The sequence below is a fragment of the Elgaria multicarinata genome, chromosome 3 (genome assembly GCF_023053635.1).
Source record: "Elgaria multicarinata webbii isolate HBS135686 ecotype San Diego chromosome 3, rElgMul1.1.pri, whole genome shotgun sequence".
Classification (NCBI taxonomy): domain Eukaryota; kingdom Metazoa; phylum Chordata; class Lepidosauria; order Squamata; family Anguidae; genus Elgaria; species Elgaria multicarinata.
The window spans coordinates 152,967,908-152,983,973 of record NC_086173.1 but is presented as its reverse complement, the minus strand read 5'-3'; the positions used below and the strand labels follow the sequence as shown (position 1 = coordinate 152,983,973).

Here is a 16,066-nt window from a genome sequence, read left to right as displayed (position 1 = left end):
GGGGAGCGTCTGTGAGAAACACCAGGAGCCCCTGAAGCTCTTCTGCAAAGATCATGAAACCCCCATCTGTGTGGTGTGTGACAGATCCAAGGAACACGAAGGTCACAAGGTGGTTCCTCTGGAGGAGGCTTCCCAGGAATACAAGGTAGGAAATCAATGTAGACCTTCATGGGGATGGGGTGGCGAGAACTGTGGGTTCTTTTGGGGAAGTTCTCTCGAAAGTCATGCCAATAAAGAATTACTGGGAATAAACTTTCTTTATTACATTTCTATATCCCCCCCTTCCAATAGTGAAAGGGATTAGCAGCATGAATGCATGTTTTTCGCTATGCAAAGAGCAGCCATGGGAGAAGATTCAAGATGGTGGAGGGTGGTGACCTATGTTTTTTTCTCTTTCTGCCACTGTCTATAGCAAATATGGAGCGCCATCACTTCTAGGAAAAAAAACACTGGCTACCGTCACTTCTCTGTCATCACTCAGTTACTTCCTGTTTGAAAAAACAGGAAGTAAACAAGGAGCACAAGGCCCATTCAGTCAGGCATTGTAACCATGCTGCTTCTCCCAAACTCAGCAGGAGAGAGCAGCAACTTCCAGTTTAAAAAATATTTTGGCGGTTTTCTGGGGGGTTTTTTTTGGGGGGGGGGCAAGGAAGGTCAGAAGGGGCAGAGGATTTGTGGGAGGCAGACAACGTCATGTGAGGGACCTCTGAGAAATCCGTGAGTGCTCAGTAACGAGCGTGCAATGAAACGCTCGTCGGATGGAGCTCATGGGCTCAATTATGTATATATGGACAAAGGCAACCAGAATGACCAAGGGGCTGGAGCAAGGGATGTGTGAGGGAAGGTTACAATATTTGGGACTGTTTAGATTAGGGGGAAAAGGCAAGAAAGGGGGAGACATGATAAGAGGTGTATAAAAATTGTGCATGGTGTGAAGAGGAAAACAGTGGCTTCACACCCTCCCAGATCATATGTGGGCCTCCAATGAAACCAACTACCCCCCCACCTGCAAATCACTGGTGTATTCTCTCCTGCCTCCTCCCCCCTCCAGTTAGGGTGACCATATGAAAAGGAGGACAGGGCTCCTGTATCTTTAACAGTTGTATTGAAAAGGGAATTTCAGCAGGTGTCATTTGTATATATGAGGAACCTGGTGAAATTTCCTCTTCATCACATCAGTTAAAACTGCAGGAGCAGTTCAATAACTCTTTTAAATCTGGTCACAGTATAGCTCCTGCAGCTTTAACTGTTGTGATGAAGAGGGAATTTCACCAGGTTCTCCATATAAAAGGTGTTCACTTGGCACCGAAACAAGCACAACATGGGTGCCAGGTGAACCTCTTTGCGAAGTGCATTCCACAACATTTTCCTTTTCAAATTTAAAGAACTCCCTAGAAGCAGTTTACTACGGCCATTTCTACACCAGCCCGATAGTCAGGGCTAGTCACGGCTGAGTCCCTGTGCATCCAAATGATGGACAGGGACTCCCAAGGACACGGGGGATGGGCACGGGTTTTCCATGGATAAAGGAACCCTGCGAAAACCCAATTCTTCCTGTGGTCTTGGGATTGAAATGGGCACGAAGCCATGCAGTCTGGCTCCGTGCCCATCAGGGCAGCAATTTCGCAACCCCTGGGATGGCAGGGAGGTGGTTGGGGGTGGGCAATTTCAGGGTTTGTTTGTTCTTTAACTTACATTTTCGCTGGAGCAGAGCCTCACATTTGTGCGACCAACCCGCTGCTTTAAAAAAAAGGGGGGGAAGGCACCCACAATGTCCCTGCTTCATCCTGGGGTTTTGCGCGCCTTGTGTGCATGCTGGCGGAGACTCTCGTGATCAGGATACTGTGAGAGCTTCCCCCCTCCCTCCTGGAATGCCAGGAGGTGTAGAAAGAGCCTAAGAGCTTTATCACACCAGTGTTATACTCTGCTATCATGGCGAATTGCATGCCAAGCACTCCGATTACGTCTACCTTATAATCTGCTGTCATGGCGATTTGCATGCAAAGTACTCCGATGCCGGCGACCATGTCCTGCTGTGATTGTGGTTGTTCCCCCGCTCTTAGCAACATATTTTGGTGCGTGGAAAGTGCGGTTCTCCCGGTAATGCGAAAGCACACCGCTGAAACTGCAACATGTATTTTCATCCCTTGTTTTCAATCTGGTGTTCTGTGGGTGTGTTTTCAAGGGACGGTATTGCTGATGAAAGAGAGAGGGGTCTGGTGTGCCTTTTTTCCAGCGGATATTTTTAATTGCCAATTCAAATCCTTTCCTCCTGCTGCTTCCTCCTGAGTCGGCATTTTCACCTTAAAAGGAATGTGGAAAATGCACCCTCCTTGCCAGCAGCACCCTCATTTTTAAAGATAAAGAGATCCAAATTGGCACAGTAGTAGGTCTTAAGGAGGGCTTTGAGAAAACTAAATTTGAATCTGATTGGGTCATCCGTTGATTTGTTATGTTTTTTAAAATTTCCTCCCTCAAATCCGTTGGAGTTTATATACTAGTGCGAAGGAATGTAGGATCACGCTTCCATTCCTTTGAACATGCAAAGCTGTGCATATTCAATGGGATTTATTTTTCTCAAAAGTAAATCCCATTGATTTCAACTGCTAACATCACATGCTGTTCCTTGGTCTGTGCTTGGAGGGGAGAGAAATGGTGAAGGGTGTTGGAGGAAAGATTTTCCCTCTTTCCGTGCCTGGGAGCTTATCCTAAGGAGGAGCCATGGAGGGAGGGAGGGAGGCCCTGCAGTACCTGGGCCTCTCTCTCTCTCTCTCTCTCTGCCGCCTCCGGAAGACCGTCCTGTTCGCCCCTCACTCCCGAGTGCATCATCCCAAGGGGACTTTCCTCTCACCCCATCGAGAACTGTCACCACTGATGAGGCCCAATATTGGGCAAAAAGCGTATGTTCATGCTGTGCATTTTCAATGGGGTTTACTTTACTCAAAAGTAAATCTCATTGATTTCAACTGCTAACATCACATGCTGCCCCTTGTCTGTGTTTCGCCCGTCACTCCCGAGCGCATCATCCTCAGTGGGATAATAGCAATACGCTACAGGAGAGGCGTAAAGAGGCTTGGGACTTCAAGCGCACAGATGTAAGCTTGCAAGCTTTCATATGCTATGGAAACTATGTGGGATAATTCGAGGGAAAACCATGACAAATGTGCTGGTGTGATGAAGCTTTAAATCAGACTTTTGACAGGTTGTGGTGGTGTGGCCCCATCCCCATCACATCTCAGTGTATGTTAAACTCAGACTCCAAGTAGATGTAGTAACATATTTTTAGATTATATTGCGATAAAAAGTCACCTGAGAACGCCCCTCTCCTCTGGTCCCAGTACAAAAATGGATGGCAGGAAACAAGCATATTGTTCCACTGCTCTTTCTTTTCGCTCTTTAAACCAAATGTGAACTATTGTTTTTGCTTCAGGATCTGATCCGTCGGCGCCTGGAGATTCTGAGGAAAGAGAGAGAAAGAATTCTGGCATATCAAGCAGACACAGAAAAGGAAAATGAAGACCTGCCTGTAAGTGTCAATAATACTAGGAAGGGGAACATGTGCTTCAACCAATATGTGTAAAAATGTAACATAAACTATTAAAATTAAAAGCCCAAGGTGACCTGGCTCTGCAGAACAGCTCTTGTTTGGAATGGCCAGACCTACCAGAACAGCTGTTAATGAAAAGCCATTCTGAGGGCATCCTTACATTAAAGGGAAACGGCGTTGCTTACCTGGAGCATTTGTAGTTTCTGCTGTTTGGCACGATTGTTATGGGCTTAATTACAAAGATGCAGAGGGGTGACCACGTGGTTTGAATGGAATACTTCTCCTCCATTCAGTTCCATTGAGACAGCACCATCTAGTGGCAGAAGATCCTGCTTTTTGTTTTAGATGTTACCACTTTAAAATTGGTTCTTTTCATGACGGAATTTCCAACTTCTGTCGTGGGAGACATCCTGGTTGTTCATGATGTCTTTTAAAAGACCGGCTAACTTTCATGAGTGGCCAATCATGAGTGTGCAATAAATTGCTCGTTTAGAGAAGCCCTGTGACTGGCCCCTGTTAGATCTTTTAATATTTGTGAAAACTTACAAGTACCTTTTCTATAAAACTCTTTTAAGCCTCTTGATGCTGTGAAGAAAGGCCCTATTTCTGACTTTGGCTGCTATCTTCCCCCTTTCCATAACCTTCTTGCAGAAGCAAACCAAAGCAGAGATGGAAAAGACATTGGCTCAATTCAGACAACTACGGCAGTTGCTGGAGGCACAAGGGAGGCTTCTCCTGGCCAAGTTGGAAGAGGTGGAGAAGGAGACTGCCAAGAAAAGGGAGGAGCACCAGGCCAGACTCTCCGAAGAACTCTCCTCTCTTGAACATCTCATCCGGGAGATGGAGGGGAAATATCAGCAGCCAGCGAGTGAACTCCTGCAGGTAAGATGGTGGCAGAAACAGCCCAGGACCCTCTCCAAGGGAGAAGCTGACTTCAAAACCTTCATGCCTCCTTCATCCTCAGAAGGAACATGCCCAAGGCAAGCACTTCACAGTTGGCAATCATGAGGTGGTACCTTGAAGAGAATTCTTGCCAAAGAAAAGGTGGGGAAATTGACATCCCAATATCCTGCTGTTTTGGGGGTGGAAAGGAAGGCTTCATTCCTGCTTGGGAAACCATAGCAGAGGTCAGCCATTCTTAAGCAGGGCCTGACGCTCAAAGCAGAACGGTGTGCATGATACAAATTCATCACTCCTTCTGGCATGATCTTTGTTTCCCCTAATATAATCCTTTGACATCTCCTCCTCTTTGAACATCATTTCAAAAATCTGGAATTATCTGCGCCAGGGCTCCAAATGCCAGCCCTGTTGAATGTACTCAACAGCCTGTTAATTTCTACCTGCCTGTTTAAGCCAGGAGGAAGGATTGTCAGTGAGTTTACTCCTGAAATTAGCATGCATCATAGTTTCAGTGATTCAACAGAGACAGGATTTGGGGGGGGGGGGGCATGGTTTGAATTTTAATAATTAGCTGTCATTGGGAACAGGGTCCGAGACTAGCCAGGCCTTGGCATTGACCCAGGATAGCTGCTTGTGCCGTATATACTACTTCAGGGCTGGAAGGATTGTCACTGCTGGCATTCCTCTTCTTTATAAAGGGATATGTTACCTTCCCAGAGTATTTTCTTGTCATAAATATGAGACCCCCGAATTCTCAGAATGACTGTACACAGAAAAATCAGTCAACACAAAGAAAGGATCAGGTAGCCCTCTTTCACTCCCAGCACTGCTCCCAACTCCACAAATGCATGTCCCTTAAAATATGCATCTACACCTCTCTCTCGTGAAAGCCTGAGAGTCTGGCCAAGGCCTCTTGAACCCCCATTGTAGGATGTTTTATCCATTTTCCATAGTCCTTGAGTGGAGGGTGCTATGTGGAAGCATTACCAGGTGAGCATGAGAGGGACCAGGGTACCATAGATGGGTGACTGGCAGGCCCTGACTTCCCTTTTCCTTTTCTCCTTTCTTTGAAGGATGTGAGAAGCACCTTGCAGAGGTAAGTGGACCCCACTCATTTCCATGATGTCAGGAAGGTTCTAGATTGCATTGGAAGAACATGGCTCTCTCCATGCTCCTGGACAGAGGACGTAGGTCTCCCACATTGCACAGATTAAAACAAGGGGCTAGCACTCCTTTCCTTACTCCCCTCCATCCCACATGGTTGAAGGTTCCTCTTTGCCTGCAAAACATACAACCCATCCCAAAACACACCTACAAACCCCCCACAGACCAAACATTCTCCAAAAACACCAATACAGGCAATCTCACATCCCTCGCCACCCAGCAGAAGTAAAACACAGACCACTAACCATAACCACACACAAAAATGCCCCATCTGCGTCACTCACCCTCAGCCATATCATTTGTGTGGCTACCAGAGGGTTCAGTATGGGCCAAGGTGGCCTCAGTTCCCCTCCTCCACAACAAAAGTTGCCCACTCCTGCCCACTTTCTGCAGTTTTTGTTTGGATTTAATGGGTGGTGGGTTATATTTGCTTTTCTCCACCAGGAGTGAGAAGGAGACATTTGAGAAATCAATGGGTTTCCCTCCAGAGCTGAAGACAAGGATCTCGGACTTTCGTGATAGAAATCCCTTTCTGGAGGGAGTCATGAAGCAATTCAAAGGTAAGGAAGCATAACTGCAGGGATGCAGTGCTGGGAATTAATTTATTTTATTTTCCTACACATGGTGGAAACAGCAATCAACAACAGGCTTCCATTTTGGCAGCAGGGCCACAATAATAATAATAATAATAATAATAATAATTTATTTCTTACATGCCTCTCCTTTTGGATCAAGGTGGGAACACCATTAATACAATACAATATAAATCAAATACAGAAAATTAATTAAAAGAGCATATATAACCAATACAATATTAAAATAACAATCAGGACATCTTGTAATACTTAGGTTTAAAATTCATCTGGGTAGGCCTGCCAGAAGAGACTAGTCTTTATAGCTGTCTTAAATTCGGAGAGACGGTTAAGTTGACGATGCACCTCTGGCAGGCCATTCCACAGTCTGGGGGTAGCATCATAATAATAATAATAATAACAACAACAACAATAATAAAAATTATTTCTTATCCGCCTCTCCATCCTAATTGAGGCGGGGAACAACAATAAATATAAAATATTGATTAAAAACGTAGTATACATTGTTAAAACTTCCTAATAATGGCCTCTGGATAACAGTTGTCAGCCTAGTTTTGGCTGACTGAAGTATGTTCTCCCCAGAGGACCTGAGTGTGCAGGGCAGATTGTATGGGAGAAGGCAGTCCTGCAGGTAACCTGGACCCACACCGTGTAGGGCTTTAAAGGTAATGATCAACATTTTGTACTTCACCTGGAAACAAATTAGCAGCCAGTGGAGTGATTTTAATGTTGGGGTAATATGGTCACCCCTAGATGTACCGGTGACCAACCTGGCTGCCATATTTTGAACTAGTTGAAGTTTCTGAACTAGGTACAATGGTAGCCCTATGTGGAGCGCATTGCAGAGATTGAGCCTCAAGGTTACCAGCATGTGCACTACAGGTGGGAAGAGATGTTTATTGCTTGAATAAAGCTTTGTGAATTACTCAGCAGGCCTCATTATTGTCTCCCAAGAAGGCAGGAAGTTTTGAGAAACATGACACATATGAGCTATTTATGCTGCTGTTGTAATATTGGGGGGTTGGTTGGTCATATTTCCTGATTTTAGAGGAAATCTATGATTTCTGTGGGATTTTAACACTTATGACACCGATTATTGTCCCAGAGGATTCTGTTGATCTTCTCTTTTCCTCCTCTGTCTCTCCATCCCCAACAGCCAATGTAACTCTAGATCCAGGCACAGCAAATCCCAGCCTCATCCTGTCTGAGGGTCATAAAAGCGTGAGGATTGGAGACAACGATCAAGATCTGCCCAAGAATCCTGAGAGATTTGGCTTTCATCTTTATGTGCGGGGATGGGAGGGATTTGCAACAGGCAGACATTTCTGGGTAGCCATGCTGGGAAGACAGGAAACCTGGGTTGTGGGCATCGCCAGAAAGTCTGTGAGAAGAACTGGCATGGTTAGATTAATTCTCAAGGAAGGGATCTGGGATGCTGGTTATTTTACAGGTTCATACCAGGCTTTCAACACCCCGCATTCTCCTTCTCTGTCCGAGAGTGGGGAGCTCAAAGGGATCCGAGTATATCTGAATTGTGATGAGAGGCAGGTGGCCTTTCATGATGCTGACAGGGGGACCCTCCTCTACTCCTTCTCTGGAACCTCCTTGGCAGGAGAGACCCTTCTGCCCTACTCTTATGTATCTGGCAAAAGCCACCTCAGGATCTCTCCTTAAGGCAGCTTGAGCCATCCTCACAGGGCTAGGGAGACCATAGTTTGGAAACCAAAAAGGAGGACAACCCGACTCGCCTTAAAGGAGACATGTCCACCCTGACAGGACTAGCCTTGGTCACATGTCTGTTTCTACAGCTCACAATTAAGACAAACTTGTTCTACATAATATGTTAATGCTAAAATCACTGAAACAAAGAACAAGTGTGACATTCAACGTATAGGACATTAACATTTATTTTTAGCTGCTGAACAAATTTCTTCGTGGTCGGTTAGCTTGTTCTTTGTGCTGTCCGGGGACACAACGCTGTTAATCTTGTGCTAAAAGGATTAAATTATGCTGCAAGAAGAAGGCTACTTCAAGTGAAATATGGATGAACTGATCTAGAATAGGGCGGCTTGAGTGAGGGTTTTGGGGAGATTTACAAGAAGACCCCCTAAAAGACCCCAGACTCATATCTGAAACAGCCCCAGAAGTATATTCCAGACCCCTGAGCCATGGACATGCAGACCTTGAAGTTTGATTCTATGCTAATCAATGTTAAACCAATAACTTAGACTTTAGATGACCTAATATGTTCGAAGAAGACCACGAGTTCAAAGAAGATATGATAGATATTAATACGCCAATCAAGATAAGACGCCCAGATGGCAGCAATGGTTTCTAGACCCCATGAGTATAACACGTGAAATATTGGGTAGGGGGAGACACCTAACTTCTAATTGGTGAATGGGTAGTATAATCACGTATTTATGCCAATTATGATTGGGAGATGGTGGTCTCATCACTCATTGACCCCCACCTTTGAGCCAGAACAAGTGTATAAAAGCACAGGTAGCAGAGCTGTGGAATTAGTATTTTTTATTTTCTCTTCTTCACCTCGGATGTTTGGAGTGATGGAGCTGGGTAACTATAATCTGCTTTATGCCATTAGATTTTGGAACTTAGAATATTTCCCTGAAAGTTGGGACCTAGAGTATTTTTAGACCCTGGGACTCGGATTTATTTTCTCAAGCTGGAACGTGAAATTATTTCCAAGTCTTAGAAGTTTTCTGACTTCTGCTTTTACTCTTCACATGCCTAGAGGAACTTCAGCATAGCTTTTAGATTCAGATAGTAAGCTAGGAGAAAGAGTAGGGAGGGTTAATTGTTTTAGTATAGTCGAAAGGGTGTTTAGTTTAGCTTTAAACTGCAAATAGTAAATCAAAGCAGATAAGGAGGAGTCATAACAGTGCTAGAACCTCAAGCTGTTATCTTATTAGCTAAATTTGTAATACCTGCTTTTGCAATTGCAATTCTTGTACTCAATCTTGTATTTGCATTTCATTCTCTTTTCTTGTAACCACACACACACACACACACACACAGATTGTACCCATATAACCACCATGCCATTTGTTTAACTTCACAATTTTTACAATAAATAGATTCTTAATTACAATCATGTCTGTGGTGATGCTTGCTGGCTGGGATTAAATGTTTGTCTGTTTGGATTAGCATTGGTTACCCACTGGGGTGTTTCGGACCCATTTGGTGTAGGTTCTGATGCAAATAAAATAAAATCCAAATAATTTAGTGTGTGTGTGTGTATTATACACATGATGAGGATTATAATAATAATATCAAAATATAACTTCTCTCCTTAGAGTTGTCTTTCAGTTAGGATTATGAAAATATATGGAGGGGTTCTTTTTGCTTCTCCTAATCACAGCTGCCAGAGTGTAAAGGAAAAAATGAGATTCGGAAGGCCAAAAAAGCACAACCCTTTCTCTTCTCCCTGCCCCACCAGGGTCTCTTTGTCCGGGAAAGCTGCCAATAGACCAGCTAATTATACAGAGATACAGATGTGGGCAGCATGCCCAGACAAACCCCAAGAATTCGGCCACAAACCCAGCAAACAAACAGTGGAGTTCGTCTTCAGCTGTGCTATGAAACAACACAGTTAACTCTTTAATATCAGAGTACAAGACAATTAAACATGAGGCAGAGTCCAGTTCCGTTCCAAGAGTCAAAGGCTTACGAGAGGCAGAGAGAGTCCAAGAACCGCCCAGAGAGGTCCGGCTATTGGGCGGTATAGAAATGTAATAAATAAATAAATAAAACAGTCCAGAAGTCCAGGGATACGAGCAGGTCACGAATTCCAATGCAGTCCAATGTTCAACCAGGATACAAGGTCACCAAGATCCAAAACAAGAATCAAGAGCTTTCGCCAGGATGCTCAGTTAATCTCTGGCAATGTTCCTGTTGCTTCCCTGCTCTCTAAATACCCCTCCCTGGCAGCTACAGGTGTTCCCTATTGACCTGGCGTCTACCATAAATATGCAAAGACCTGCGCTGGGCTTCCTTTTCCGCCCTATGCTGCCTAAACTAGGGTGACCATATGAAAAGGAGGACAGGGCTCCTGTATCTTTAACAGTTGTATTGAAAAGGAAATTTCAGCAGGTGTCTTTTGTATATGTGGGGAGTCGGGTTCATCACAGCAGTTAAAGCTGCAGGTGCCCTGCCCTCTTTTAAATCTGGCCACTCTAGTATAGCTCCTGCACCCTTGACTGTTGTGATGAAGAGGGGATTTCACCAGGTTCTCCATATATACAAATGACACCTGCTGAAATCCCCTTTTCTATGCAACTGTTAAAAGATACAGGAGCCCTGTCCTCCTTTTCATATGGTCACCCTAAGTTACGGGCACCAATTTCAATGGAAATAAAAGGAGGTTAGGTCAGCAGAGCAGTCTGCCTTTGTATTGTATGGGTAGACGGGACCTCACATCATGTAAAGTCCATTTAAAGGGAGAGCACTTAAGGGGGTAGACTGGGCAGTTGATTGTATACACAATGCTGCACAGATCAGTAGACCAAGCTGCAGGTCGGTAGATCGAGCCGCTCTTTCATGGAAGAATTGAAGGGAAATGAATCCGTAGATGGGAGCGATCGCCATTTTGGGTACCAAGGTGTGCGCATCCTGCAGGTATTTACCTGCACAGATGCAAAGGATCACGAGACCACGGGCGAGATTTGGCCATCGGGGGCGTACCTTCCCCAACATCATGGGCGGAACTTTGACATCACCATTTCATTTTATCTTCCTTAGTCCATTAATATAAATATATCTCGGTATGTGGATTTTAAATTATATGTTTAGTCATCCAGCCGTGCAGACTTCTGTACCACTGTATGTGCATATATGCAGAGGTGCACATAAAGAATGATACTTTAAAGAAGAAGAAAAGGTTCCCACCAACATGGAGCAACTTTGCTCTGCAATAGGGTGACCATATGAAAAAGAGGACAGGGCTCCTAGGTCTTTAACAGTTGTCTAAAGCAGGGAATTTCAGGAGGTGTCATTTGTATGCATGCAGCACCTGGTGAATTTCCCTCTTCATCACAACAGTTAAAGCTGCTGGAGCCCTGCCCTCTTTCGTAATTGGTCAAGAGGGCAGGGCTCCTGCAGCTTTAACTGTTGGGATGGATTTCACAAAGTGCGACATGCATATAAATGACACCTGCTGAAATTTATACTAGCTAAATCTTGTCAATTTTTCCTGTATAATATTGCCAGGATTCGATCATTTTTGTCTGTCTCTTCCGCCAAGACGCTTGTTCATGCACTGGTTATTTCACGGTTGGACTACTGCAACCTTCTTCTCTCTGGCCTTCCTTCTTCTCACATCAGTCCGTTGGTTTCTGTTCACCACTCTGCCGCAAAGATCATCTTCTTGGCTCGCCGCTCTGACCATGTTACTCCGCTTCTGAAATCTCTTCATTGGCTTCCAATTCACTTCAGAATCCAATATAAACTTCTCCTGTTAACCTTCAAAGCTTTTCACGGTCTAGCTCCTTCCTATCTCTCCTCTCTCATCTCACACTATTGCCCCGCTCGTGCTCTTCGCTCCTCTGATGCCATGTTTCTCGCCTGCCCAAGGGCCTCTACTTCCCTTGCTCGGCTCCGTCCATTTTCTTCTGCTGCCCCTTACGCCTGGAACACTCTTCCAGAACATTTGAGAACTACAAGTTCAATCGCAGCTTTTAAAGCTCAACTAAAAACTTTTCTTTTTCCTAAAGCTTTTAAAACTTGATGGTGTGCAGACTTTATACTGTTAGTTTTACCCTACCCTGTGCCTGCTTACCCTACCCTGTGCCTGTTTGCATTCTCTTCCCATCCTTATTGTTTTACTATGATTTTATTAGATTGTAAGCCTATGCGGCAGAGTCTTGCTATTTACTGTTTTACTCTGTACAGCACCATGTACATTGATGGTGCTATATAAATAATAATAATAATAATAATAATAATAATAATAATAATAAATTTCCTCTTCAATACAACTGTTAAAGATACAGGAGCCCTGCCCTCCTTTTCATATGGTCAGCCTACTCTTCAAGGGCTCACATGACAGGATTCTCCCCCACCCCACCCCTGGGTAAATTGAAGGGATAACTTGCTGTAGCTGCTGCAGTATGACGATGTGGGAGGAGAATTGAATCATTATTTTTTAAAACAGTAAAGTGACACACCCATCACCTGGAGGAGGAAGTTCCTCATTCACTTTGAATGCCTGCAGACTCACTCTCACAGGGTGGACTTTGGAATGAACATTGCCCCGTAGTTATTATGATCCAACTGCACTGTTTCCCCCTTACCCTAGTCCATTCTCCTCCGAAGCTGCCCCATCTGACAACAAAGGCACTGGGACTCCATCTGCCATGGCTGCAGCCCCACAATCAACAGATGTGGAACAGGAAGCCACGTGCCCCATCTGCCTGGAGTATCTGACAGCCCCTGTGACTCTGCACTGTGACCACAACTACTGTCTGGGCTGCATCACAAACTACTGCGAGACATGGGAAGAACAGGGTGGGGACTTGGAGTTTCCTGTCTGCAGAGCCCCGATACAGAGAGGGAACTTCCAGCACAATTGGCAGCTGGCAAATATAGTAGAAAAAATTAAACTCCATCTGTTCTGCAAAGAAGATGAAGTTCTGGTGTGCTGGAAGTGCAAGGGCTCCCCAGAACATAAATCACACACTGTTCTTCTGAAGGAAGAGGCTGCCCAGGAATACAAGGTAGGAAAGCATCTGGATCTTTGGTAAGGGAGTCATAAAATCATAGAATCACATAGAATAGTAGAGTTGGAAGGGGCCTATAAGGCCATCAAGTCCAACCATCAAGTCCTGCTCAATGCAGAAATCTACTTTAAAGTATGCCTGACAGATGGCTGTTCAGCTGCCTCTTGAAGGCCTTTCATGTGAGAGAGCCCATTCCTCCCTAGGTAATTGGTTCCGTTGTCAGTCAGTTTGTTTTTCCTGATGTCCAGCCAGAATCTGGCTTCCTGTAACTTGAGCCCATTATTGGCCCAGGGGGATGGACTCAATGGCCTTATGAACCCCTTCCAACTCTACTGTTCTATAATTCTATGATTCCAAGTCCTGCACTCTGGGATGATCGAGAAGAGACTATATTACTGTATTTCTTTGATTGTAAGACGCCATCGATTGTAAGACACACACTAATTTCAGTACCGCCAACAGAAAAAAAGCTTTGATTCTAAGAATAATAATTGCACCTGCGATTCTAAGACACACCCCATTTTTAGAGATGTTTATATGGGGGGGGGAAGTGTGTCTTAGAATTGAAGAAATACGGTAAATACAATTGTATATGACTAATATAGAAAGATTCAAAGGTAAAATTAAAGATAACATTGTTACATAGAGTACAGGATTGCATTCAACCATTGAGATGCAAAACCAATGGGACAAAAGCAATAAACATTTAAAGCTCTTAGATTGGATTTTGTACTTTGGGCTTGCTTTTAAAGAAGCGAGGAAGACTCCCAAACTTTCAGAGATCTCAGCTCTTTAGGGGGAGGAGCTATAGCCCCTTTCTACACCATACAGTGTAGGAGGAGGGAAGGTGATCTCAGGCTTACCTGATTTCAGTATCATCCCAGGGTGTCTAAATGGAAGCACCCAACCCTGCTCCCCACCCCACCCCTGATGTCTGTGGACTGCCCCCGGCCTGGCTCCTCCCTTCTCCTGACCCCCACTACTCACAGGAAGGAGGGAAGAAGCTGGGATGGGTACCCACACATCCCATGGTCTTGGGTTGATCCAGAGACTGTGGGAAGAATTGGGTTTTCACAGGGTTTTTTTTATACCTGGGAAAACCCATGCCCATCCTCCCCCCGCACGTGGGACTCTCTGTGCATCATTTGGACACACAGGGACTCGGCTGTGACCAGCCTGGACTATAGGGCTGGTGTAGGCAAGGCCACAGGCTCCCTGCTTCTTATATCTCCTCCCTAGATATCCTGCGCAATCTCCTTCCTAATGGATATTAAAATCGCAGGACAAAGGGAAGCTCTGCTATTGGGAAGCAGAATGGGCTGCAGGAAGTGGTCGCCTAACCAGGGCAGCATCTCAGCACCTCCCCTTCCTGCCATTTTTGCCCTGTGATGACAGCTGCCTTGGCTCACTGTTAAAATGCCCGCCAGTCCCTTGTGTCTGGCAATCCCTGCAGGAAGGACTTTGGAACAGTCTGCTCCCTTGCCATTTCGGCCCTAAGGAAGGATGTGGAATATTGTTTTTTTCTTTAGTTATGACTGCTCAGTGCTGATGTCCACAACAAAACACAAACAATAAAATGCAAATGATAAAATGCAATATGAACATTTAAAAGCTTAAAACTGCAATATAAAAATAAAATAATCAAACGCAAGGCAGCAGCAAAAGAATCTCTCCGGGAAGTTCATTCCACAACTCAGGTGCCACCGCAGAAAAGGCCCTTTTCCTAGTGCTTATTGACCTCACTTCCTTTGACAGAGGATCTGAGAGGAAGACTGCTGAAGTTGATCTTAGGGGTCAGGCAGGTATATATGGGAAGAGATGATCCTCCAGGTAGCCTGGGCCCCCAACCATTCTGGGCTTTGAATGTCTAGCAACACTTTGAATCTGGCTTGGATGTGGACTGGCAGACAGTGCAACTGAAAAAAGTATTGGTGTAATGTGAACTTGTTGGCCAGTCTGCATTAACAATCTTGCTGCCCTGTTTTGGGACCAGCTGAAGTTTCTGGACTGTTTTCAAAGGCAGCCCCGGTTATTACACATTGCAATAACCCAGCCAAGAGGTGATCAGAGATAAGGGTATATGGATAAGGATGTAGTTGGGACAGAAGCCTAAGCTGATCAAAGGTGCTCCGTGTCACCAAGTCCACCCGTGCCTTGAGTGACAGCTCTGGATCCAAGAGCACCCCAAATGACAAACCCAATCCCCAAAGGGGAGTGCAAGCCCCTCAAGGGCATGCTGAACACCACTTAGGCAGACAAACTACCAACTAACAGTATCTCTGCCTTATTTGAAATGAGTCCCAGTTTGTTGGCCTCCATTCAGTCCATTACAGCACCCAAGCAGAATGACAGGAAAAAAACCACTGTCCTTCTCAAATGTAAAAAACTCTCCGAAAGCAGTTCACTGAACAAGAGTTTTGACAGGTTGTGGTGGTGACCTCCATCCCATCTCAGTGCATGTTAAACCCTGGTAGATGTAGGAACTTTTTTTTTTTTTTTTTTTTTACTACAATGGGATAAAGAAGGCAACTGAGAGCCCCATATCCCATCCCATCCCCCTGCTACAAAAATGGATGGCAGGAAAAAAGCATCTTGTTCAACTTCTCTTTCTCACTCTCTAAACCAGTGGTTCCCAAACTTTTTCAGGTCACCACCCTCTTAGTTCCACAAACTCATGCCCAGTGCCCCCTACCCTACACTATAAAAATCTTTATTCAGAATAGCAGTTTTCAACGGCCCACTAAGAAAGATAATAACAATAAAATTCAAAACAGTAACAATTAACTGAATATTTATTCAAAATCCAATTGCATTTTTTTTAGTTTATTCAATTAAACATAATTGATGAACTTGATCCAGTGATATCATCTTTTCAAAGTCTGATAGTCATTTAGCAAGAATATTAGATATCACTGTTCTGTAAATTCTTAATGTGATGGATGAGCTTGATGTAGTGATTCCAGTTTCCCAATGTCTGGTTTAAAGTCACTTAACATGAGTCTTAAATCACCACGTTTAGTAATCTGGAGTCGATTTCTTTGCTTGGAGAGAAGTAGGCAGACCACACTAAAACCATTCCACCAAATATGATGTTGGAAATGCAGGAGCTTCTGAACCACTCTCCA

At 44.5% G+C, this 16,066-nt stretch overlaps 1 protein-coding gene across 1 annotated transcript in view; it reads left to right on the top strand.

Annotated features, from left to right (window-relative positions):
* The window catches only part of LOC134396049 (E3 ubiquitin-protein ligase TRIM7-like), a 247,771-nt gene that overhangs the window by 47,804 nt on the left and 183,901 nt on the right, over positions 1 to 16,066 (top strand). The window contains exons 5-7 of the mRNA XM_063122387.1: positions 5,521 to 5,543; positions 6,056 to 6,171; positions 7,361 to 7,627. Coding sequence (XP_062978457.1) covers positions 5,521 to 5,543; positions 6,056 to 6,171; positions 7,361 to 7,627 — 406 coding nt within the window. The remainder of the gene's footprint in view (positions 1 to 5,520; positions 5,544 to 6,055; positions 6,172 to 7,360; positions 7,628 to 16,066) is intronic.